Source organism: Nannobrachium achirus (assembly GCF_963921795.1).
Source record: "Nannobrachium achirus genome assembly, chromosome: 23".
In the NCBI taxonomy this organism is placed as follows: Eukaryota; Metazoa; Chordata; class Actinopteri; order Myctophiformes; family Myctophidae; genus Nannobrachium; species Nannobrachium achirus.
The window spans coordinates 20,819,614-20,846,042 of record NC_137830.1 but is presented as its reverse complement, the minus strand read 5'-3'; the positions used below and the strand labels follow the sequence as shown (position 1 = coordinate 20,846,042).

The 26,429-nt window shown below is 42.9% G+C and overlaps 1 protein-coding gene across 2 annotated transcripts in view; it reads right to left on the bottom strand.

The window, feature by feature from the left end:
* Positions 1–26,429, bottom strand: part of dock4b (dedicator of cytokinesis 4b) — a gene marked incomplete at both ends in the record, with an annotated part of 311,706 nt that overhangs the window by 159,066 nt on the left and 126,211 nt on the right. For both annotated transcript variants that reach the window (XM_080753915.1, XM_080753916.1), the window contains 5 exons: positions 1,910–1,998; positions 4,121–4,253; positions 4,887–4,947; positions 7,365–7,446; positions 25,039–25,190. In XM_080753915.1, the coding sequence (XP_080610041.1) occupies positions 1,910–1,998; positions 4,121–4,253; positions 4,887–4,947; positions 7,365–7,446; positions 25,039–25,190 (517 nt within the window). The remainder of the gene's footprint in view (positions 1–1,909; positions 1,999–4,120; positions 4,254–4,886; positions 4,948–7,364; positions 7,447–25,038; positions 25,191–26,429) is intronic.

Sequence of the window (26,429 nt, the reverse complement as noted above, 5' to 3'; positions counted from 1 at the left end):
AAGCTCACAGCGTCGTAGTAGTAGATAATAAATGTTTTGTTATGTGCACGCAAAAAAAAGGTTTTTGGCTACAAAATAGGCATGCACTGATTGCAAAATCACCTCTACAAGAGCTGATTAATCAATGAAAAGTAATAAGAGCTTGTGACTAAATAGTAACTACATTGGCTCCATTGGAACACAGGTTTATTTTTTCCATTGCCTGAAAAATAACGGTTTTGGACATACTAATTTTCCACCTGACAGCAATGCTGACCTCCCATCTCAATGCATGTACAATTGAGCAGTGGGCTTACTGCGGTGACAGCCTTGTGCCAATATTGATCCGATTCCCCCAGATAGGAGCTTCACTCCAGCACCGTAACGCAAATTGGCTGGAAACTTGCCACTGTCCTTGTCAGCATGCCGTTGTGCTGACTAGCTAAGTTTGTCAGTTGCGCCGAATCTGAGTTTTGCATGGCTGAACACTTCAGAATGGAATTATAAACCACCCCCCCAAAAAATGTTCGTCCCCTCTATACTCTAGCTTAGGGGTCTTCAACAGGGGGTACGCGACCCCTAGGGGGTCCGCGGAGGTACTGCAGGGGGTCCGCGAAATTATTGCTTAAAAAAAAAAAGATTTCAAAAAATGTTTTTTTTTTTTTTTTTTTTACATTTATATTAAAAAATAAATCATGATTCTATCCATTTTGAATAGCTTGAATACATGATTACTATGCAACTGACAGATTGTTGATATTATTGACATTGGTTCTCAGTTAATAAGTAGTATGTTTAGAAATGGTGGTGGTACGGCCCACCCTGCTCGCTGTACATGTTTAAAATAAAATATGTCGTAGCCCCGACCCCCCACCCTACGAGGTGGTAGGGGGTCCCTGCTCCATCTCCCCATCAGTTTGGGGGTCCCCGGCCTGAAAACGTTGAAGACCCCTGCGTCTAGCTAATACTTAGCAAACCTGACCTGAGCTGCAATGTACTTGGTGGATTATTTTTCCATCTACAGCAAAAAAAAAAGAGCCAAAAATATACGATCTACAAGCTCACAACGCGGCACATTGTGACACGTTGTGAGCTTGTAGATCTGCTATTTTTGGTGAACGTTCTCCCCAGAATAGGGATGCAGGGGTTCAAGTGGTTAAACGTCAAGTACAAAGTTATTTTCAATCTGACATAACGGAAACGGATATTCTCTCAAGTTTTCCTCGAGACATACTGTATATCAGGGGGAAATATGTACATATTATTTATGTCCTGTAATATGATGTATGATAATAAATGTAAGGTGCTTTAAAGTAACAATGTAATTCAGGGGGGCTGTGGAGGAAAAGGTTATTTGCAGGGGTTGAGAAATCCTGCCCTACAGCAGCGGTTCTCAACCTGTTCAGGCCGCGACCCCCAAAATAATCATATTTTAACTGGGGACCCCCCCCCCAGTCCCCCCCCACCACCATGACGATCAGTAAGAGTTGAGGCATTACATTTTGTATAACACGGTTCTATTGTGAAAATAGCAGATCTACATGCTCATAACGCGTTGTGAGGATGTAGATCTGCTATTTTCTATTTTCACAATTTCTGCCTCTAATATTTGACAATTTGGCCAATGTTTAATCTGTCATTTTAGAGGTATTAAAAAGTCCTTAAATTGTCACTTTAGAAATGTGCAGATAACCTCTGTACACTTAAACTTTATGTTGGTTTGTTTACTGTTGAGTGAGAAAACAATGTTTCACATTAAGCTAATCATTTGGGGACCCCCAAAAATAATTTGGGGACCCCCCCCCCCCCCCCCTGGTCCTGACCCACAGGTTGAGAACCACTGCCCTAGAGTGCCAATAAGCTGTAAAAATGTGAAAGTCAAAATGCGGGTAAAGGGAGGCGGGGTGAACAAACAGCAAGAGAGTCTTACCGGTGTTGGAGCCGGACAGGTTGTATCTAGAGTTGACCTTCCTGATGATGTTCTCGTGGATCTGGTACCACTCGGTCTCCGTGTTACACCTGACACAAACACACACAGGGTTGTCCACCCGTCAGCATTTCTCTTTCGGAAACGACTCGCTTTTCTCCGGGGCTCTTATGTACCGTAGCACACTTCTCTAAGCATAATTTGATCCTTTGAAGCAGCGTTTGCCGTGAGGATATTGCAAGTGGGCCTTCAAATAATTGGCCAAACGATTCGATTTTAACTCATTGGTCGCGACCATCAAAAAAATCCCTGTGTCTTTCACTGGCTGTATTTTCTTACCTTTTAACGGAATATTTTGAAATAATAAAAATTAAAAACAAAATGTAGGTAACATGAAATTAAGGGTCCCATAAAAATGTGTCCGAACCCACAGATGGGTCCCGAGTCCAGACCCAGGGGAAAAAGTGATTTAAAGGAGTGGAGAACGTGGAAAGGACCAAGGGAAACGTGTTGCCATGCAGGACACATTTAAAAAGCCTAAAATACACAACGCTGAAAAGAAACAGCAGGGGTCCTGTTAGGTGTATAGTAGTCGGATTGGAACATACTGTGTCTATTTTCAGCTGTAATGGGACTTCAGGGAAGCGATAAGGAGGGAGAATGATTGACAAAAATCAATGGCCGCTCGGTTTGTCACCTGCAGTCGTTCCATTTCCAATCAGAGTACAGTTTAGTACTAGGGTCATGGGGCAGTGGTACTTTCCATTTATTTTTATTTCCAATTATTTTGAAAACTGATACTCAAATTACCATTCTCAAATTACTAATAGAGATATTTCTCGGAGATGCTTTTCAAAAACAAAACAGATGACCAATGTTGCCTGAATGCGTTCAATGAACGATCGTTCATGAACTTGTTTGCAGCCGCGCCCAGTCTCTTCTTTCTTTGCATTCACTTTGAAACGCTGTGTGTGCATTGCCTTCTCGTTACGTCTTCATGTAAAGCCTGACTTTTTATAAGGTGAAATCGGAACCGCATCGCGGCAATCAAAAAGTTGGATTGTTTTAGAGTTAATCTAATTAATTAAATGGTCGTCAACTCATCACTGGCGTATTGGACAGCCTCCAAAACTCGTCGAACTTGTCATATTGCAGTCTAAGGAAAAAAAAAACTAAACTAGTTAATTTTTTGGAACCATGAACTTTAGTTCAAAATGTTGAATTATGAACTATGAACTGAAGTAGGTTTTTAAATTTGTGAACTGAACTTTGAACTAGTTCATGTAGAAAGTGAACTTTCCCAACACTGCAAATGACGCTATAAAAGAAAGAAAGAACAAACAAACAAACAAACAAACAAACAAACAAACAAACAAACAAACAAAATGATATTAAGGCAATTATAACTAAAGTGTGTAGGTATATTTGTCCATCTGGGACAGTCCAGCTGTAATTTAGGTCAGGCCACTGTGTCGACGGCATCCCTCCGTGTCCCCACAGGATAGCATGCAGAACAGAGTGCTCTCCCTGCTGTTTGGAGAAGTAGTATTACGCTGACCTACTGGAGTAGAATTTAAAAACTAAAATAGTGCCGACAGGCTAGAAGAATGGTGTTACTCTAATCTACCGAAGGAATAGGAGCTTTCGACTTGGCACTGTTCCGTGCAGCGTGCTACCGAAGGAATAGGAGCTTTCGACTTGGCACTGTTCCGTGCAGCGTGCTTCCTCTAAATATGGTGATTGTGAATTATAAGCAATTTTTTTTCTTTCACTCTATTAACACATCATTTACACACTGCTACTGTGTGTTTGCAGCATTTGCCCACTCTTCAGTGGTGGAAAAAGTACTAACATTTTTCAGCAAATAGATTTGGTGTAGAGGTAAAAAAGAGCTGACCAAGTACATAGTGAAAGGTCAAGTTTACAAAATATTGACGATTTAAGTGGTTAAATGTAATGAGAATACACATTAACATGAATCCAACATAGACTGATGACAGTGCTGTCAAACAAGTCTAAAAATCTACCTATGAAATCGATGAAAATCTGCAACACAGTTTTATACAACACGTATAGGGGGTCCCTACTTCATCTGTCTCTCATCTAAGGGGTCCTTGGCCTGAAAACGTTGAAGACCCCTGCTGTAAAACCTTCCAAAAAAGAACAGAGAATGCCTGGTGAGCGGGGGAGGAGTGGACATCTGGCCAGACTTACGCGTAGACCTTGAGGTGGTGGTCCTCCTTGGAGTCGACTGTGAGGAGGTCCGCGATACTGACCACAGCGCAGCCAAACGGCCTCCTGTACTGGACGCTACACACATTCTTCTTCTCCCCAGCACCCATCCTCCCTGAACGTGCACGTACGCACACACACACACACACACACACACATACACTTACAATGTTGCACCAAAAAAATCCATATCCATATTAAAGGCAAAGAGAAAACGCATTAGCTTTCAGTGGAATAACAACATGTGTCATCTAGGGATAGGACGATAATCTATTATCGTTTATGTGATAAAAAAAACACTCATAATAATCGCCTCGTGGAGATTTAATGTATCGTGAAATCGTCCTCCGTCATGCATTGGGATGAATTCACCTTTTATTTGCCGAGCTGCAAATCCGCAACCACTTAAACCCTCTGTAATTGGTCAAACGGACCAGTAAATAACGTACTTGATACCAAATCGTATCAAGTACCTTGATACCAAATAAATACGTATCAACTTGATACCAAATGTACTCTCTACCAAATCTCTTTGCCAAAAATCTCCGATCTATAAGCTCACAATGTGTGAGCTTGTGAGTTGTGAGCTTGTAGATCTCCTATTTTTTTGGCAAATGTTCTACCCCAGGATAGTGGATGTTGGGGATATTTTGATTATCGCGATAATACCGTAAATCGCATTTTCTTTGGTCACAATAATCGTGATACGAAATGTTCATATCATCCCATCCCCAGTGTCATCTCATACCTATTCGTATGATGTGCACAACGATGTAAACGTCCTTCCTCAGATCACTGCTTCCCAGATCCTAATGAACCACAACAGGACAGGACAGGACGGGACAGGACAGGACAGGACAGGACAGGACAGGACAGGACAGGACAGGACAGGACAGGACAGGACGGGACGGGACGGGACGGGACAGGACAGGACAGGACAGGACAGGACAGGACAGAGGAGCATTTTCAGCACGCTTTCATCAGGAGGTCGAAGACCTACTCTACATTTTTACTTACTTAAATATAACTAACAAAATTATAATGTAGAAAATACTTAAAACTAAATCCAGTATTAACATTTTTGTATAGTAAGTATTGTTAGAAAATGTATTAAAACAGCCCACCTACAAGTTATATTAAGTATAGAATAATGCCTAAGTGTTTCATTTTCATTCATTGATATATACGTTGGTTTAACCTAATTATGAAGACCCCCAGGCCAATTCTACAAATTATTTCTACAATAAATCATTAGTTCGCACACAGATTTTTTTTTTAATGTTCAAAAAGAGCAGATGTACATGCATGCAGTGAGCTTGTAAATCTGCTTTTGAAAAACCAACGCAAAAATCTAAAATGACACAAAATTGCTTTCCCGGTTTTAATGGGTTAACACAGTGGTTTTCAACCAGTGGTCCGGGGACCACCAGTGGTCCTTGAGGGGGTTCCAGGTGGTCACCAGCTAAATGATGGAGAGTTGGTAACCAAATGGACCCTTATAGATCTTTAACTCTTGAGGGTGTAAAATGAATCCAGGTCCATTTGGTTTCATTTTATGCTCTCAAGAGTGAAATTAGTATCTGCATCACTTAATTTACAAGATGTCTACACAATTAGAGAATGTACTGTACCATCTCTCCTATGGTACCATTTGAGGACAAAATCTTGTCCTCGATAACACGATAACAAAATATACTACGTTTTGGGTCTGAGAGGCTAAATCTCATCAAATGGTGGTCCGTGGCTCAAATGCCCCAAAAATAATGGTCAGGTCTCACCCTGGGCACAATATGCGCTGTGCGTTGCATAAATGGAAGTGGCGGAAATGCTACGATTAAGGGAAGTTACATCATGCAGTGCAGGTCTGTTTACATCCCCCGGCAAAACAAACCTAAATAGATTGTAGCTCTTAACTCGCTCTTAATAGGTGTAACTTCGTCAGAATCCATGTTTTTGTTTGGATATTGTTTATTGCGAGCGCAACCGAAGGGGCGGGAGAAGTAGAACAGTTTTGGGGAATACGTTTGCAGGAACACCGCACTGTGAAAGAAAACATCTGGTAAAATTCACACGGCGGAAGTCCCACGTTCTATGCACTCTCTGCCTCACCCCAGGTTTCTCTCTTCGCAGATGAGTAAGCCTGGCTACGCAAGGTTAAATGGACCTTGATATGAAAAAGGTTGAAATAGACTGGGTTAACACATGAAAAAACAATTATCAATGAATCGACAATGAATTGATCATAATTGCTGCCCTACTCTCAACCCACTCAGTAGATATACGAGTGTGACCCATTCTCCGTTCTAGCCTGAATGCACCATTCATGCTAAGGTTTAACTAAAGAGTACTTGGGGTATGAGGACAATGTTATTTCACAGCTTGGCTGAATGCTCGATTCTGATTGGTCAATTACATCGCATTCTGCGGTCCGCTATTAGTCGATAGAGGGCGGCCGCTGTGTCTCGGTTTACGTTGCAAAGTTAATTGCAATCCTAAGTAGCCATGTAATAACAGTGGGATAATATACAGCATCGCGTCAGTCCTGCTTCGGCTTAATATTATTCACAATAATGGTCGTCTCACTGATCATTATTCTGTACATAATTACACTATATCACCGCTGTCGGCTGGAAACCTTGTCTGTCCAAAACTGTTTGTTTTGCATTTATCGTTTTAAAATATATTTAAAATAGTGAAAATAGTCAAACTACAAGCACACAACGCTGTAGATCGGCCATTTTCACTAGTTTCGTGCTGATGGTTTTATGTTTTATCCCGGCTCTAAAGAACTTCTTGCAACCGGAGTCTTTGATATTGTCACTGTCAACTCGGATGGTAACCTCCGATGTCCCAAAAAATATATAAAATTGACTTTTCAGGAAATGGAATGAATGCTTCAGGAATAGTGAGAATGGCTATGTGACGTGTTGGAAGCTTGTATACTTTGGCTTGACACTCTTGTAGGATGAAGTAGGGCATTAAATGAAGAAAACACATAAAAAGTTGAAATGTACTACTAAATATATTATTTTTGCCTTCTTTTTATTTTGTATTTCTAAGATCAAATCGTCCTCTTTTTCTGCCTCGACACCATCTATGCCTATGCCCTGTCTGTGATGCATGTATTGTACAGTATACCCATATAGTTTGATCATAACTTATCACCAGCTTACACAGCGGTTCTCATTGGCAGTGCTTGTGTGTAGACAGAGTTTTTAAGTCTCACCACAAAGAGTGTGCATTGTCTCTCTGTCTTCTCCGGTGACTTGGGGACTCCGCTCTTATTCAGCCTGACAAAGAACCTTTCACTGCAGGAGAGAGAGAGAGAGAGAGAGAGAGAGAGAGAGAGAGAGAGAGAGAGAGAGAGAGAGAGAGCGCAGAGATGAGTGTGGTTCGACACGATAGGGGAGAAAGGTCATTATTAAACAACTGAATCAAATGCATTGTTTGCAGGAGCAGAACAAGAACGAGATGAACACAAGCGGGGCTAAATTCACTGAATGTCAGACTGCACTGTGGCGGGAGGGGGGGGGGGGGAGAGACTGGAGGAATACTGGAGCTTCAAACAGCAAAAAGGTCACACACAAACGAAAAAAGACAGATTCTTAAAACGACGCATAGAGGAAATAGAGGGAAGAAAGGAGAGAATGAGAAGAAAATTATAGAGAGAGAGAGAGAGAGTAGTCCGAGCGTTTCCGGCAAAGATCGTGCACTTTACGATAAAAGCATGACATTTGGCACACAGTTCGAACATGCCATATGGAAAATGTTTGGCTATAGGGACATCGCAGATTTGTCTTGGGAAACTTGTGGGAGCCAATCAAAGTTGGGGTCTCATAGACTTTAATATACAGTAAAATAATACAAAAGATAAATATGCTATAAGTAGCATGTGAGGGGTCACACTAGGGTTTTTTGGGGGGGATTCTGAATCCAATGCAAGCATTTGTTCTGCACGAAAACATTCCTTTCCGAAAAATGGCCCCCACAAAACTGTGAAAAGTGAAGACTCATCACAAAACCATAGTTTTATGGGGGCAGTTTTTAGCCCAAGGAATGTTTTTCGTGCATTGGATTCAGAATCACGAAAAAAGTATATTACTGTATAGTAAAGTCTATGAGACCCCTCCTTTGATTGGCTCCCACAAGTTTCCCAAGACAAATCTGCGATGTCCCTATAGCCAAAAATGATCCATAATATGGCATGTTCTAACTCTGTGCCAAATTTCATGCTTCTATCGTAAAGTGCACGATTCCATCAAAATACTGCCCGAAACGCCCAGACTAAGATAGAGAGAGAGAGAGAGAGATACTGTAGAGAAAAACTGGAAGAAAGAAAACCAAGGCGGGACAAATAACCAAAATCAGACAAATGTACTTTATTATGTTTGAAGAACTACATTGAATCATTAGCGTGATGCCATTATTGTAACTAGAAGCTGGGCCGCCCTTCGGGCGGCCCAGCGTCTAGTCGGCGACCTGGCCAACTCGGAACAATGTAAATAGGGAATGAATGCCCCGCCCTTTAATGCAAACCCCATTATACCTGTTTTCATAGGACCCGTTTTGACCATTTGTCTGCCTGTGTCCATTTATGCCCATATATGGAGATATCTGTATCTGTCTGTCTGTCGGTGTCCATTTTATGTCCATATATGGAGATCACTGCAGTTATAGTTCTGGGTCCATTTTATGCCCATATATGCCCATATATGGAGATATCTGTCTATCTGCGTCCATTTTATGCCCATATATGGAGATCTCTGTATCTGTCTGTCTGTGTCCCTTTTATGCCCGTATATGGAGATCTTTGTGATTCTGCATCCATTGTATGCCCATATATGCCATATATGGAGATATCTGTTTATCTGCGTCCATTTTATGCCCATATATGAGATTTCTGTCGCTTTTTCAAACAGATGGTCAAAACGGGTCCTATGACAACAGGTATAATGGGGTTTGCATTAAAGGGGGAACCGGCACTGTGTCTGCAACACAGTCGGAGGCACAGACAGATACAGAGATCTCCATAATGGGAATAAAGGGACACAGACAAACAGATGGAGGAGGAGACAAACTTAATGCAAACCCCATTATACCTGTTGTCATAGGACCCGTTTTGACCATCTGTTTGCCTGTGTCCATTTATGCCCATATATGGAGATATCTGTATCTGTCTGTCTGCGTCCACTTTATGCCCATATATGGAGATCTTTGACCATCTGTTTGCCTGTGTCCATTTATGCTCATATATGGAGATATCTGTATTTGTCTGTCTGCATCCATTTTATGCCCATAAATGGAGATCTATGCAGACACAGTGCCAATTCCGGAAAATCCTGATGTCAGACATCAGAATCCGAACCTTTCGTGCTGGTTCCAGAAAATCGTGTATCGGGTCGGGTCGGGTCGAGGCCGAGCACTGCACTACCTGCTGCGGTGGGGAACGCACGTGCCGAATTTGAAATAGGGAATGAATGCCCCACCCTTTAATGCAAACCCCATGAATGCCCCACCCTTTAATGCAAACCCCAATATACCTGTTGTCATAGGACACGTTTTGACCATCTGTTTGTCTTTGTCCACTTATGCCCATATATGAAGATCTCTGCACACACAGTACCGGTTGCAGAAAACTCTGATGTCAGACTTTATGCCCATATCTGGAGAACGCGCGTGCCGGTGGGAAGAAGGGTTCTCGAGATACGCGGATTACATACATACATACACATTCACAGAGATTTTGTGTTGACTCATGTGGCGTACGTGATGTCAGAGCCTTTTATGAAATGATGTCACAATGACTCAGCGCTTGCGCCGATTTCCTCCGGAACAGCCTGATGTCAACAATCAGCTCCGCATAAGGAGATTCCGAACGTTTCGCGCCGGTTTCGGAAAACCGCGAGTCGGGTCGGGTCGAGGCCCGGCACTGCACTCCGCGCGGCGGCGGGGAACGCGCGTGCCGAATCTGAAGCCGGTGGGACGAACGGTTCTCGAGATACGCGGATTACAAACAAACAGACAGAGATTTGTCGCATTTATAGATAGACTAGAAGCTGGGCCGCCCTTCGGGCGGCCCAGCGTCTAGTCGGCGACCTGGCCAACTCGGGAACGATGTAAATAGAGAATGAATGCCCCGCCCTTTAATGCAAACCCCATTATACCTGTTGTCATAGGACCTGTTTTGACCATCTGTTTGCCTGTGTCCATTTATGCCCATATATGGAGATATCTGTATCTGTCTGTCTGTCGGCGTCCATTTTATGTCCATATATGGAGATCACTGCAGATATAGTTCTGGGTCCATTTTATGCCCATATGCCCATATATGGAGATATCTGTCTATTTGCGTCCATTTTATGCCTGCCCCACCCTTTAATGCAAACCCCAATATACCTGTTGTCATAGGACCCGTTTTGACCATCTGTTAGCCTTTGTCCCCACCCTTTAATGCAAACCCCAATATACCTGTTGTCATAGGACCCGTTTTGACCATCTGTTTGCCTTCTGTTAGCCTTTGTCCCCACCCTTTAATGCAAACCCCAATATACCTGTTGTCATGTTGTCATAGGACCCGTTTTGACCATCTGTTTGCCTTTTGTTAGCCTTTGTCCCCACCCTTTAATGCAAACCCCAATATATGGAGATCTCTGCACACACAGTACCGGTTGCGGAAAACTCTGATGTCAGACATCAGCTCCGCATTCGGGGATTCATTTTATGCCCATATCTGGAGAACGCGCGTGCCGGTGGGAAGAACGGTTCTCGAGATTCACATACATACACATTCACAGAGATTTTTTGTTGACTCCTGGCGTACGTGATGTCAGAGCCTTTTATGAAGTGATGTCACAATGAGTCAGCGATTGTGCCGATTTCCTCAGGAACAGCCTGATGTTAACAATCAGCTCCGCGTAAGGAGATTCCGAACGTTTCGCGCCGCTTCGGGAAAACCGCATGCCGAGTCGGGCCGAGGCCCGGCACTGCACTCCGCGCCGCAGCGGGGAACGCGCGTGCCGAATCTGAAGCCGGTGGGACGAACGGTTCTCGAGATACGCGGATTACAAACAAACAAACAAACAAACAGACAGAGATTTGTCGCTTTGTTGACTCCTGGCGTACGTGATGTCAGAGCCTTTTATGAAGTGATGTCACAATGAGTCAGCGATTGTGCCGATTTCCTCAGGAACAGCCTGATGTTAACAATCAGCTCCGCGTAAGGAGATTCCGAACGTTTCGCACCGCGAGTCGGGTCGGGCCGAGGCCCGGCACTGCACTCCGCGCCGCGGCGGGGAACGCGCGTGCCGAATCTGAAGCCGGTGGGACGAACGGTTCTCGAGATACGCGGATTACAAACAAACAGACAGAGATTTGTCGCATTTATAGATAGATAAGGAGGGGGCACAATAAATACACCCAGGACCCTTCAACTTGGTACAGTAAATGTGAATAACAGTATTCAAGTACTCTGCAACATAGGGCCTATATTTCTGGTTGATTGATTGATTGATTGATTGATTGATTGACATATGCCAATCAGTGGCCCTGATCAGTCGGAGCTCATATTAAAAATCTCCTGGTCATAATATAACCTGAATGAGACTAACATAAGCCCCTACTAACACTACTAAAACAGTACCCTGAGCGAGCGCTAGCAATCCATGGCTCAGAAGGACGGGGATACACTAGCCCGAGTATCACTCCGGTCAATAGCATTTGTTCACCGATCTTTGTGCCTGCAATCCTGGATCTATGATGTCATCTCCACATTCGGGAAAAGTTTAATTTTTGCATTTTCCCTTTCAAGTCAATGGAGAACATGTATTCATACATGTAACATGTATATAAATTGAAAAAATATCAATAAACAAATACTATAATATGAAAACTATTGGATCAAAAGCAACAAAATAAGTAAACTTAATTTCTATCTGTCCCTAGATAGGCAGTACACTGTGGCAGAATATTTGAACACAGTGACTGATGACCAACTGAGAAAAACCTTAACACATCGGGTGCCCACGTGGTGTCTACACGTCAATCTCTTTGATCTTTACGAGTGCCCAACGACTGTACTGTAGCTACTGCACTTGGCTACCGCGGTGATGAAACAACTCCATTTCCCAACATGCAGCGCGCAATTACGTCACCCGGACGTGCTGTGTGGCTCGTTGACTTCCTGTTTACCGGCTGCACAAAAGTGCTGTTTTCTCCGGATTCCCTTCCTTTTTTCATTTTTTTCTCAAAACGGCAGCCTCTTCTACATGCCGTAACACAAACACTGTGGCTTAGAAATGATAAAAAACGGTCCTGACTGAAAGAAAAGATTTTCGCGAAATAAACAGGACATACTCGGATTACATTTACTCGGATTACTTTTCTCGCCAGTACTCTCGCCGGTAGGTAAAATGACGCGTTGCCATGGGCACCAGCAAATTAGACGTCAGAGATCACGTGGGCATCCGATGTGTTAACAATGAGATTCAGTGAGCACAGCCTGAATGACAGAGATGAACATGGCTGCCCAGAGAGGACAAGCTGTGCTCTCACTATGGTCAGGGGGTGGTAGGGACAAAAATAGCAAAAAACACAGATTTTGACTCTGGTGAGAAAGCTGAATGTTCATGGTTTGCCAGAATATGTAGCGGCCTGCCACAGAAATTAGGCACAGTGGGTGAATAAACATAATGTCTGTTTTTGTTTTTCTTATCGTGTTTGTGTTGTCTGTTATGACATGGAGTATCTTTGCATCATGCATTATTAATGCTTTGGCAATTATGAGAATCCTTGTGATGCCCATGAAGCTTATCTGAATTAGAAATTTGAATATGAATTGGAGAGAGAGAGAGAGAGAGAGAGAGAGAGAGAGATGGAAAACAGGAAGAGAAAGTGAACTTGCGTGCGCGTGCGTGCGATGGGAAGAAAGAGGACTGACGTTGATTGCCTTTTAGGTCTCTTTGTATTCTCCGTTTCCTCTCCTCTGACTGTTAATTCTATCCCTTTCTTTGTTTCATTCTTTAGAACTCTGACTTGCTCTCTCCGCCAGAGTGGCGGAGAGAGCCACACATACACACATACACTCTCTGCTATACATGAGAGGACATTTTAGGACAACAATATAATTTTATGAATGCAATTTTTTTGCAATTATTAAACCAAAGCAGTTGTGAGCTCATGTACTGTAGATCGCCTATTTTCAGTGCACGATACCAGCACACAACTCAATATGAATCAGGGATAACTGTAGCCCACATTATTTATGAATATATTTTCACGTCCGTATGATCTGCTGCTGGGGGTGAAGCCGTCATAAAAAGGAATCCTAACCAGACCTAAGTGAGTGTATTCCTTTCTAAAAAAAGACTTTCTGCCAGAACCGTGCACCCGATACACAATTATTGTGAACTACTCGTCGATGATTAGTGCTCCTCTCGCTCCCTTTCATGAATAAATATTTTATCTATAAAACAACCATGTTTCTTGTGACAACCAGGACCATTGTCCTCATAATGGTGGCTTCTCAAAATCGACTATGCTACTTGTGGGGACTTTTGTAGTAACTATAGTAATACCAGTACACACACACACATGTGCATTCAAACAGAGTGCGGAGGCCTCCTGCTGGGTCCGTCTCATCCAGGCAGGCGAGCCGGGGGCTAATCCGGTTAGGTGACTTTCACAGTCCAGCGATAAGCAGAAGGAAAGCCTTGTAATGCACCACCACCCCACAATGAGCCAATGGCAGCCGGTTCATAGCCACACCGCCAAAACCTCAGGGTTAATTTAACTCTGAGAGTGCGCAAATGGAACCAAACGCCGTTTGGTTCCATTTGCGCACTCTTGTGAGTTGCAAAAAAGTGAGGGTCCATTTGGTTACATTTGCTAACTTTATGAGTTAAATTAACACCAAGTATTTCGCTGTGCTCTTTTTACAGGCTTAAACGACATGGAAGGATGCTAGCAATACTCGCAAAACAAAAGGGACGGACCCGGCGGGCACAAGCGGAATAGACGGCGACAAATGCACAACATTACACTGGGTGCTGGTTGATTTTGTCATTGAAAGCCCTTGTTATGGCCCTAACAGATGTTAAACGACGGCAAGAATAAACAGAGGAAACTTTTATTTAATACCGCATACAGCTAAAATGGATTTCTACAGTTTTTATAATCGTCCGGGAGTCATTAAACAATCCCATTAAAGCCTTAACAAGATGCTGTGTGTTCGGTGCGATACACGTTTAAAACAGCCAGCCTGTCATGGTTTGAGGGCAATTCCGCTTGGCTGTGGAAATGGGGCATTTAGAAGCTGCGTGCACTTACAGCACAGTACAGCTTCACAGTATGTACATATTGTTATGATAACTGTTATGATATGGTATGGATGTATTATTGTATGGCAGAAAGCAGACTATAGGCTACCACTGGTTCTCAACGTGGGGTGCAGGTACAAGTGTGGCAAATGTCAAGCAGTGGTGGAATTAAGTAACTACAGTAAGAACATTTACGTAAGTACTGTACTAAACATTTGAGGTATTTGTACTTCATTTGAGTATTTCCAATTTCCAATAGTTTTGCTTCTACTCCACCACATCTTGGATCCAAATATTGTACTTTTATTTTATTATTTCATTTGAGTAGGCTACTTTTTCCACCACTGGTGTCAAGTGACGTGTCACACAACGAAAGTGATGTTATTGCGACCGTTAGGTCGCAGTTACTATCAAAACTTCCACCAGCTGTCAGTCAGTCTGTCAGTATGTCTGTCCGTCACAAGTCATGTCACACTTTTGCCCTACTCATATCTCCGCCACCGTTGCCCCTATCCATGCCATACTTTGCACACACACTCCTCATTTCTCACATCGCCCTCTTCTAGCGCCACCATGAGGCCGATTCTTGCAAAACACATTTTTTGAACACTGCTCCTACAGATTTTGCACAAAAATCCCATTTTCCCTCCTCATTACCTACCATTGCCTTCTAAAGTTTGTGTATGCGACCTGACAGTCGCTTATCTCCCGATTTAGGGAGTCTTACTGGTAACAATAACAACTGTGGGAAGGATGCCTGCTACGGTGTTGCGTACCTTTCTTATAATGGCCTTACGTAATGTATCTCAAACTGGGGGTCCTTAAAATAAAATGTAGAAACAGGTTGGGAATCATTGGTCTAATACGTCATGGCTGTGAACGAGCCGGACGCGATCACTCTGCCTCTCATTTGATTTGAGCTACTGTACACAGAGGTTGTCGTTCATTAGGACTGGCCTCCGGATGCTTCCAGAACGTTCATCTGGCCATTACGGAGATGGATTCCTATGCATTAAGCATGAGAGAATGGCTCTCGCACTCATTCCACGACTCCTAATTAACGCGGCATTGTTGAAACCTCAATTAACAGACCCACCCACCCCACCGCACCCCACCCCCATCCAGCAAACACCCACACACAAGGGCATCTGGTGCACCGTGCTCCTTTCCTCTTCCTCCTCGTTCTCCTGCTCTGCTCACCCGCTCTCGCTCTCTCACTAACGCATGCAAACACACAATCAACCGTCCACAACCACCCTCTCATGCACAGCTGCAGCGTGCCGAAGAGACCGTCTGAGGGGACGACGAGTGCCCCCACTTCTCTCCATTCTGGACCCACACCCACTCTATCTTTCTCTGTCACCGCTCGCATTAACATAACATGAATGGCTGAGCCCCCTCCCCTCACGCCCCGGTCTCTCCTGCAATATCGATAATTGCATTAGGGGCCGGTGTACTGCCAACAGGAGGGGGGGGGGGGGGTAAACTAAGTGCCCACGTGTGAAGGACTGGAGAAATTTAGAACCCACACACACACACACACACACACACACACACACACACACACACACACACACACACACACACACACACACACACACACACTCCCCTGTGGAGGGGAACATAGTAAGAAATTGCTCCTTAATGGACTGAAAGAAGTCACCGGGTTGGACAGAGGGTGTTTTGTGGACATGCGTTCTGCGGACAGGAGAGCACTCTGACAGAGACGAGCGAGGTAGGCCAGAGTACAGCGCTTACATACACACACACACACACACACACACACACACACACACACACACACACACACACACACACACACACACACACACACACACACACACACACACACACACACACACACACACACACACACACACACACACACACACTCTGACAGGACAGTATGGGTTTTCATCGTTATACACATGCACGTACACGCACACACAACCAACAACCTCTGACAGGTCACACTGTATTGTCACCATTGCACCCAGCTGACGCGTGAGCGCACACACACACACACAAACACACACAGCGCACACACACACACACACAAGCAGAGGTCGCCACTCAACCATGGCCGGTCTTGTTAGAGGCAAACAGAAGGTGGAGGGAAGCCATTGCTTCAAGGGATGGATGAGGCAGCCAGTGTGTGTGTGTGTGTGTGTGTGTGTGTGTGTGTGTGTGTGTGTGTGTGTGTGTGTGTGTGTGTGTGTGTGTGTGTGTGTGTGTGTGTGTGTGTGTGTGTGTGTACAGTATGTATCGCTAAGCAGCCAGACAGGGGGTCTTTATTGAACACAAAGAAGAAGCTATTCTGAAAGGGGTCTGCTGGTGCTGGATGCGTACTGAGATGACAGGCCAGGCCATCATCTGGTATCACACACACACACACACACACACACACACACACACACCACCACCACCACTGTAGTTCACAAAAATGGCTCTTTGCGCGCGTGTGTGCGCGCGCGTGTGTGCAGACAAGGAGACAACCTTGGCCGCATGCCAGCAGTAGATACAACTTGACGACAACATCGAGGTAGGAGACAAGCTGTCCCATCAGCGCACCATGTGGACACACACACGCGCGCACACACACACACACACACACACACACACATGCGCGCGCAAACAAGCACACGCACACAGAGCGAAGCAGGCAGACACAATGGCGGAGGATTAAGACGGCCTCTCTCCTCACAGCTGGTAGAAAAGTTAATTAACCGAGATTGGAAACTAAATGAACAGCGGAGGAGAAAACACTCGTCTTTGTGCGTGACCGGCGGCTAGGAGAGCACATGGCCAAAGGGGTGTGTGTGTGTGTGTGTGTGTGTGTGTGCGTGCGTGCGTGCGTGCGTGCGCACACTTCTGCGGTCGCTGAGTGCTTATTGATTTGTTGGGGTCTTTTACGGGAGTGTTTTACAGGCCGTTTCTCTTGCATTTTTCTAGTCCCCCGACTGCCTACGTCTTATCTTTCACCTGCTGTTAGCACCTTGCTGTATGTCATCATCATCACTGTGTTTCACCTGCGCTGTCTGAGCGACCTTTCTACAGTATATGGAGACCAGTGATTCTCAACCATTTTAACCCATTTATAGGCCTAGAATTATTTAATGCTTTAACTATTGAAAAATAGCAGATATACAAGCTCACAGCGCGGCATGCGAAAAGCTCTACCCATATGGGCACAGACAGACAGACAGACAGATACGGTAAAGATGTGACGGTTCTGATAGTAAACTGCGACACTACGGTCGCAATTAAAGGTTTCAAAGCGGTACTTCAAACAGATGGCAACACTCAGAAAGCCTTGCTTCAATTACCCTGCAAGTACTAATACTCTTTTAAAGCAAGAGCGAGAGAGGGATAGAGAGTTGAGAAGTGGAGAAAAAAAACAGAGAAATCAAAACTGTGGGAGGCAGGGAGGGAGAGAGAGCAAAGTGTAGGAGAAACTAAGATGATACCGTTGCTTTCTAATCAACCTCCACTGTTCAAAGCTAAATGCATGCTGGGAAAAGGCACAGTAAATTACGTTCATTATCACCCGACTTAAAAGAGAGAGGAGGCTCAAATAGAACCTCTCTAATTGTGGGCGCCAGTGACGCACCTACAGTACAGTATAACAGTGTGTGTGTGTGTGTGTGTGTGTGTGTGTGTGTGTGTGTGTGTGTGTGTGTGTGTGTGTGTGTGTGTGTGTGTGTGTGTGTGTGTGTGTGTGTGTGTGTGTGCGTACATGCAAGACTGCACATTTGTGTGTATGAGGGGAGGTGTATCTGTTGATGAACTCCATTCTCGCTCTATTTCTCTCTCCCTCTCCATCATCTGCTCCGTCCTTCTCACCTCCTCCACATGACGCTCAAAGGAACAGCAGACGAACAGGTTTGCGCGCAAGGGAGGTATAAATAGTGAGCTGCTCTTCTCTCTCATGTGTTATTTAGTCACCTGGAGGAGTTAAGAGCCACATTCTCGGTTCTACATCCACGATGTACATTCACTAGAGCAATAAGCCCCAAGACGCCTTGGTTTACAGTGATTTCACAACAGGGACGTTGTGAGGCACGATTGTGGGGTGCCTAAAACCCCCTTAGTTACTCTAAAATGACTTTAAACAACAGCCTTGCACGGCTTATTGCTTTTATAAAATGGTTACCAAATATGGCAACATGAAAATCACACATTATCCCAATAAAAACTGTTTTAATAACTTCAGTACAATCATTTCTACAAGAAAGTAGTCCCCGACAGCTTGCAAAAACAAGGGCATTGCTATGCAAATCCATGGAAGGTCCCAAACTGTGAATATTGTAAACACGCTATTGTAATGGTGAAATGAATCCATTTTCAGCAACTGCATTGTCCAAATTCACAACAAAATCTGAAATTTCGTGGAGTAATACAGTAATACATGGAGTAACACATGCAGTCACAGGCATGTGTTTAGTTTAGAGCATTTTACAATGGCTTCGAATGCATCTCAGCCAATCATAATCAAGGAACCATCTGTTTTAAAATTACAGTTCCATACACTACAACTTGAATAAGAGAACGCAGATTCTATGACTATACTCTAAAATCCTGAGTGTTCAGTTAAGTTTGAGATTGAACTTGGAATCAAAAGGAATGTAAGGGTCCATTAATGTTCCATCTGTAAACTCACTCTCTGTGAATATTGCATGGTTTACTGTTGTCATAGACTCATAGTTGTATACTGCGTGGGTGAGTAAAAGTAAAGAGCATTGACAGAGTGTGGGGGATGTAGGGTTGGTTCTGGCTAGGCTGACAGAATTCACAGAGGATCTTTCTCCAGTAAATTACTGCGAACCTCAATTCATATGAAATGTGTGCGACAGATATCCCTGATGACTCATCCCCCCATGACCTATGATTAGGGATGGAGCTCGAAACCTGAGCCCATTACAAACTCGATAACACATTTATCGAGACCCGGTATCAATAAACGTTGGGCTTGTCGAGCCTGTTATCGAGCATAGCGGCACAAAATATTTTAATTTAATTTTAGAAGGTGGTCACACTGGTCAGCCACAAACTCACAGTAACAACTGGCCAATAAGAAAATATACCACTTCTGTTCAGAATTTGTCTTCTCACATTTTACCTCAAGATATTAGAAAACACTCAAATAGCGGGCTCGCTAAAAAGAAAGAGCTCCATCCCTATATGACCCTCTACCTCCCATATCTATGACAGGTTTCTATTGCATATCTTCACCATGACCACAGTCAGGAACCTTATTATAGGCATTTCATAATAGGCAAACATTCAGCCAAAACATCGTCACACAACAAGCTTGTAGCGGCTATTTTTAGTGAAGAGATTTGATGTAGAGGCGGGGAAAAAAAGGAGGGGGGCCCAAGCTCAGACCCCTGGGATACCCCAGTCTACAAAGTGTATACGGTCTAAATGGTTAAACAGAGCCAGGTACCATCCTCCACTACAAAACCTCAGTTCAGTTCAGTTCAGTTTCAGTTTATTTTCAGTTCTTTGGGCATTATACAAGTTATTATTGAAAAAAATAGAAAAATATAATCAACAGTATAAATATGCATACGAAAATGTCTGTACATACATTTCACAACGCATCCCACGTAGATCTGCTATTTCTTTCTATTTAAGTGGTTTAGCCTGTCAATGGGTTTTATAAATACTGAACAAATGAAACGTATGAACAAGAGCTGGTGTGATGACTTAATAATGGGTACATTGGAACAGACCTGGGATGGGTTCATTTTCCCACCCAACAGCAACAGAATAATATTCAAGGATTAACATTTGGTCTACTAGCAGCGTGCACAGGACATTAAGGTGCTTACTGGTCCAGTGGTTTGTGGGATTAGTCATGGACATTAACTCACACATACACTACACACATACACTACACACACACACACACACACACACACACACACACACACACACACACACACACACACACACACACACACACACACACACACACACACACACACACACACACACACACACACACACACACACACACACACACACACACACACACACACACACGACAGACCTCTCTTCTAGACTTCTTGTTTTCTAGCCGTAGTACATTTCAGAGATTTTTTTCTTTACTTTACTGGAGTATTTCCAATTTTCGGTACTTTTACTTATACTCCACTATATCTTAGAGCAGTGGTTCTCAACCTTTTCAGGCCGTGAAGGAGTAGTTCACCGCCAAAATGACTTTTCTTCTATTGATTACTCATGCCATGGAGACTTGAGTTCAATAATGTTTTTTTTTTTTGCTTTTTTTTTTTGATTTGTCACATTCCTAAGACAAAAATGTGATTATAGTAAATTTACCCCAATTGATTGCGGATGGGGACCCGAATGGATTTGAATCCCCATCCGGAATCAATGGGGGTACATTTCTTGCAATCATTTTTTTGTCTTAGGACTGCAACAAAAACAAAAAAATATTATTGAACTCAAGTCTCTATGGCATGAGTAATCAATAGAAGAAAAGTAATTTTGGGGGTGAACTACTCCTTTAACTGGCGACCCCCCACCCTGACGAGCACTAAGAGTTGAGGCATTACATTTTGTATAACACGTTTCTATCGTGAAAATAGCAGATCTACATGCTCACAACAGCTCTCCTCTAATATTTGACAAGTTGGCCAATGTTTAATTTGTCATTTTAGAGGTATTAAAAAGTCCTTAAATTGTCACTTTAGAGATACCCTCTATACACTTAAACTTTATGTTGGTTTGTTTACTGTTGAGTGAGAAAACAATGTTGCACATTAAGTTAATCACCTGGGGACCACTCCACTACCATTACATTATTTGAAAACTTTAGTTACTAGTTACTTTGTAGATATACATACATTAACCACTTCAGCCATTTGAAAGTAGCCAATCTATAACCAAAACCAATACTTAGATACTTCAAGGTACTTCTACATTGCAGTATGGATTCTTTTACTTGATTAGAACATGTGAGTACTTTTTCCACCACTGCCAGTGAGGTATTCAAATCCCAAGCTACTGTTAACAGTAACTGTTGTAAGACAGAGGTCTGTCTTGCAAAAGACACTCAACAAAGAATATTGTTGCTGTCAAGTGGAAACCTTGTATGTCCAAAACTGATACTTTATAGGGAAATAAAAAAAACTGTGTTCCATTAGATCCAATATTGTTATTATTTAGTCACAAGTTTGTGTTAATACTTGCCATTGGTTAAATAGTTATACTGTAAAACCAACTCATTAACCAATCTGCAAGCTCACAACACAGCGTGAGCTTGTGGATCTGTTGTGTATTCCTCTGAGGCACTCCAGTGGAACACAAATCATCAAAAGGCATCAGTTTTAGAGCCGCTGCTCAAATCTCTTCATCCCGTCATTTTCCGCTCGCTCGGTTCCGGTGAATCGACGCGTTCGAGAGCTGAAATGGAATTTCTGCCCTTTGAATTGTGAAACCATCAAGGTGTGAGTGTGTCCGCGCCAATTCACATGTGGTCCACAGTAACACTCACCGTCTGCACGCGCACATGCGCTGTGTGGGCGCAGGCTTGTGTGTGTGTGCATTTAATATCTAATTAGCGAGCCGCCTTGCTTGGTGTCTGTATGTGCAAGTTGTCTTGCAGAATCTTGTGTGTGCACAAAAAAGTGTGCGAGTGCATGAGTGTGGGTGTTTGTGTGCGCAGGGGCCTCACAAGGGGGGAAAAGTGGGACTGAGTTACTAGGGCCTAAGGTGGAAGGGCCTTAATTATTTTATACGTTAGTTATTGAAAAATAGCAGATATACAAGCCGCGCTGTGAGCTTGTAGATCTGCTTTGTAACTGAAATTTTGCTTCTGAGATAGAGGTCCGTGGCCATCATTGTGGGGGTCCTTCACATGAAAGAGTTTGAGCACCACTGACATAGAAACACATTTTCACGATTTTTCAAAAATAGCAGATCTACAAGCACAAAATAACGCAGTGAATCCTTGTACCCAGGGCCCAGAATTTGGTACGACACCCCTGCGTGTATCTACGACACAAGCATGACGTGTATCTAATAAGCACTGTGCCCGGTGTGGAACAGCAGACTCTCAAGAACAGAGGCTTTACCTCGCCCACTTGATGCAGCTAACAACCTCCCTCTGATTGCCGAGAAGGACTGGTAAAATATCGGTAAGACACAGTGCACGGCCACAAGCTCTAGAGTGTGGAGGGAATTTTGCTGCAAGAACACTATTAGATATTTCATAACTCCAAAGATCAGAGGAAAAGTCACAGCAGAGAAACAACCATGCTGGAGATTGTGAGGATACATGGATGCTGACCACAAACATATATTTTGGAACTGTCCAAAAATTATTATAAAGTATTGGGATGACGTGTGGTCAGTAATAAATAAAGGAGATATTGAAATATATTGTATATATATGAATGAAATACCAAAGACAAGTGTGGTATAGGAAACTTGACGCAGGAAAACACACATGCAGATGACATGTATCTGGTCAAGGTGCTGCTGGCAGCCAGCACAAAAAGCAATAACAAGATTGTGGTATAAAGGTGACCCTCCAACTTGTGAGCAGTGGCTGTGCATTGTGGAGGAAATATATGTGATGGAGAGATTTACACACAAACTCAGGATTCAAGAAGAACTATTCCTTGAGAAAAGGGAGAAATGGACTGAATATGGAACCCAACAAAATGACACCACCAACATTTAATATGGACTAAAATGTGATATTTCAACTGTTGTAATGATGTTGACCCTGTGAGTTTTTTGTACATGTGACAAACTGTGAAAAAAAAAAAATCCCTCTGCTGACAAATCACCATGAATACCGTGGGGACTGCCCATAAGTCAGAAGGTTCATTAGTCCGAATCTAGTTAGGGTTACTGAGGTTAAGGTTAGGGTTAGGGTTAGAGTTAGGCATAGTATTCTTAACAAATTCGGACTAATGAACCTTCGGACTAATGAACCTTCGGACCAATGCCATGGCACCGAATACCGTTTTAGCTTCTCACAGTGACTCGGTGCCATGCAGAGACTAGAGTTGCCTTCGTCAAATGTTCGAAAATATTTCCTCGACTACCTTTTTTCACTGACGAAAACTAAAAAACTAAACAAAAACTAAGCAATGATGACTAAAACTAAGAGGAAATATATTGACTATGTACCGATCGTTCTGGAATTTCATAACATCAGATTAACGTAATAAAACGGCTAGTCCGGAATTCTCCTTTAAAGGCTTTTCAAAATATAGATTTTATATAAATATTGGTCCATAATACGGTTTTATACAGGTTTTAGCCTAAACAAACACTCGGATATTGAAATATCATGTTCTGTCTGTCTCTAATTCGAAGCCGTTTCAGATGCCAAAATGCCCTTTGTTGCTTTGGGCTAAAATTGGAACGATTAGAGAACCACGATGAGAACCAAGTAAAGCCAATCGTAATCTTCTCTGTATCGTTCCAATTTTAGTACCACTTTACCTCATGGTTCCATCTCATACTGTATATACTGTATAGTCTCAATAGAAGGGAGAGTATTTTTTGCAGGTCTTTCAGTCCGAGTGTATAAAAAAGCAACTGGGTTAAGCACCGTTGCTCCGACCAGTTTAACATTCACCAGATTAGCATTCACCAGCATTAATTTTACTGAGATTAGGGTTAGGGTTAAGGTTAGGTTTAGTCGGTGTACAGTATCTCCGTCCCCCAGACTTTAGTCACCTCCGCGCAGCCAATCACAAGCTTCCACTGCCTTAACCCAGTTGCTCGGACTGAACAACCTGCAAAAAACACTCTCCCCTCATTTGAATATAGCCTCCCAAAAAGTACCGCCCCCTTCTCGAGGGGGCCCAATAGGAAATGAGCCCCCTGTGACATAACATGGGGCCGATTTCAAAAGAGTACCGTTCAGACATGCCCATTCAGAAAATCACTGAAATGAAAGGCAAGGCTTAGAGTTAATGAATGCGTTTTTGGGGGCTGGAAGAGACACTGGGAAGACCAAAAAACAAGAAAAAAATGAAAAATGTGAAATTCATGGTGAGGCCCCTTTAAGCCAAGTGTCAAACTAGGTTTTCAGGCACCAACTTGACTCTCAGCAAATTATTCCATCTCTCTCGCCGCCGACTGTAGCCTACCTGCTATGTGCGGCGAGAGAACAATAGCCAGCCATGGCCGTGGCCTCGACGCTTGGAATTAGCATACTTAGTTTCAGGGGCGCGACTTTGTGTAGTGATTAGTGCTTCACGCGGAAGGTTGAGTGGTTCAAACCCTGCCTAGGCCGACGTCAGCAAGGGGGAGAAAACGCCAGCCACCTCATGGCCTCCCCGAAGTAACAAGAAATCTTGTGAAATAAAATGTTGCCAACCAATCACCAAGGACGATGATACACGAAAGAAGAACTTAGTTTCACAGTTTTTTATGTTGCCAGAAACCCATGTCCAGATGTTGGACGTATTAATTAATTGAACTGTGGTTGAATTATCAGGCTATTAAATCACAACGACATCACAGACAAAGCTAGCCAAGAGCCAAGCACAACAACACACACATGGATGAAACCAATATTAAGAAGCTGATTGGCACCTGAGCGGGCGATTCTCTCGTCCGTCATAGATGTGGAAAAAGACCTCGAGTTCCTCGCCCAGGTTGGCACTCATCAAACTCTTCATGTGGACGAATAGGTGGTGGGTGCTAGCCGGGGCCGGGGTGTCCTTCTTGCGATGCCTATGTTCCATCTACCACACAGGACGAGAAGGGGAGAACAGCGTTTATTTCATTTCACTCATTCTGTTGCAGTGGTTCCCAAACCTTTTAGCTGTATCCGATTCCTGACAATTCATTTTCTTGTGTTAACTAAAAAGCTGGAAACCCCTGTTTGTTTGATTGATTGATTGATTGATTGATTGATTGATTGATTGAAGACTTTATTAGAAGTTTGCATAGGAAAAGCTACAGTTCCATGACGGCACAGTTCACTGGTACAAGGTCAACTAAATGGAGATCCTAGAAAAGCACTTGGCTTATTTACACAGGAAACCATTGAAGTATCTCATATAACATTGAATGACAGACGGATAAAACACAGTACTATGCAGTAGATATAGTCAGGGGGAAAAAAAGGGGGGAAAAAAAAAAAAATATATATATATATATATATATATATATATATATATATATATAGTAAGTAAATACAAAGAAGGGTCAGGGGAGGGTAAGGATTGTGTTATTGCACAAACACTCTATAGCAGCAGCAAAATAAGTGTCTATTTTAACACTTATATCACTTAACTTAACATAAGCCCATTTAATCATAGCATGTTCTCTGCTTCCTCTGCTTAGAACGAACCTATAAAACACCGAGTAACACACATGCTGAAGTATGAGATGGGAGAATGTGGATGTTTTGCTGTACAGTTGATATGTTTATTTAATTAACGTGACCTTCTCTACCCTCTAGCCACCAATTTATATTCTTGTATTTCTGTGTCTTTGACTGCAACAGAAAACTTGATCTCAAGTGGAAAATAAAATAAAAAACTAAAGGGGAAATATAAATAGCTAACTCTCCATAAAAACAGCCTGGAAAACCTCCTGCACTGTGCCATAATGACACTCTAAGGAGTGGAGGAAAAATCACATTATAGACATATGACGAAATGTAGGCCCGAAAACATTAGAATAGAGTTGAACACTTAAAAGTTTAACCCATCACAATCTTTTAACCACTTTAACTATATTTTATAGTATGGCTATTCAACAATAGTAGATATACAAGTGTATGTAGGTCTGATAGTTTTTGAAAAACGTGGAAAGTTGTGCAAATCTTTCAATATAAAATATAAATATATATTTACTCAAATCTTTGTTTCTGGGGGCCCCTGGAACAATATATTTTGAGATGGGGGTCGGTGACCAAATATTGGGGGTCCTAGACACGAAAAGGGTTGAGAAATAGCAAAATACATTTTTCAGAA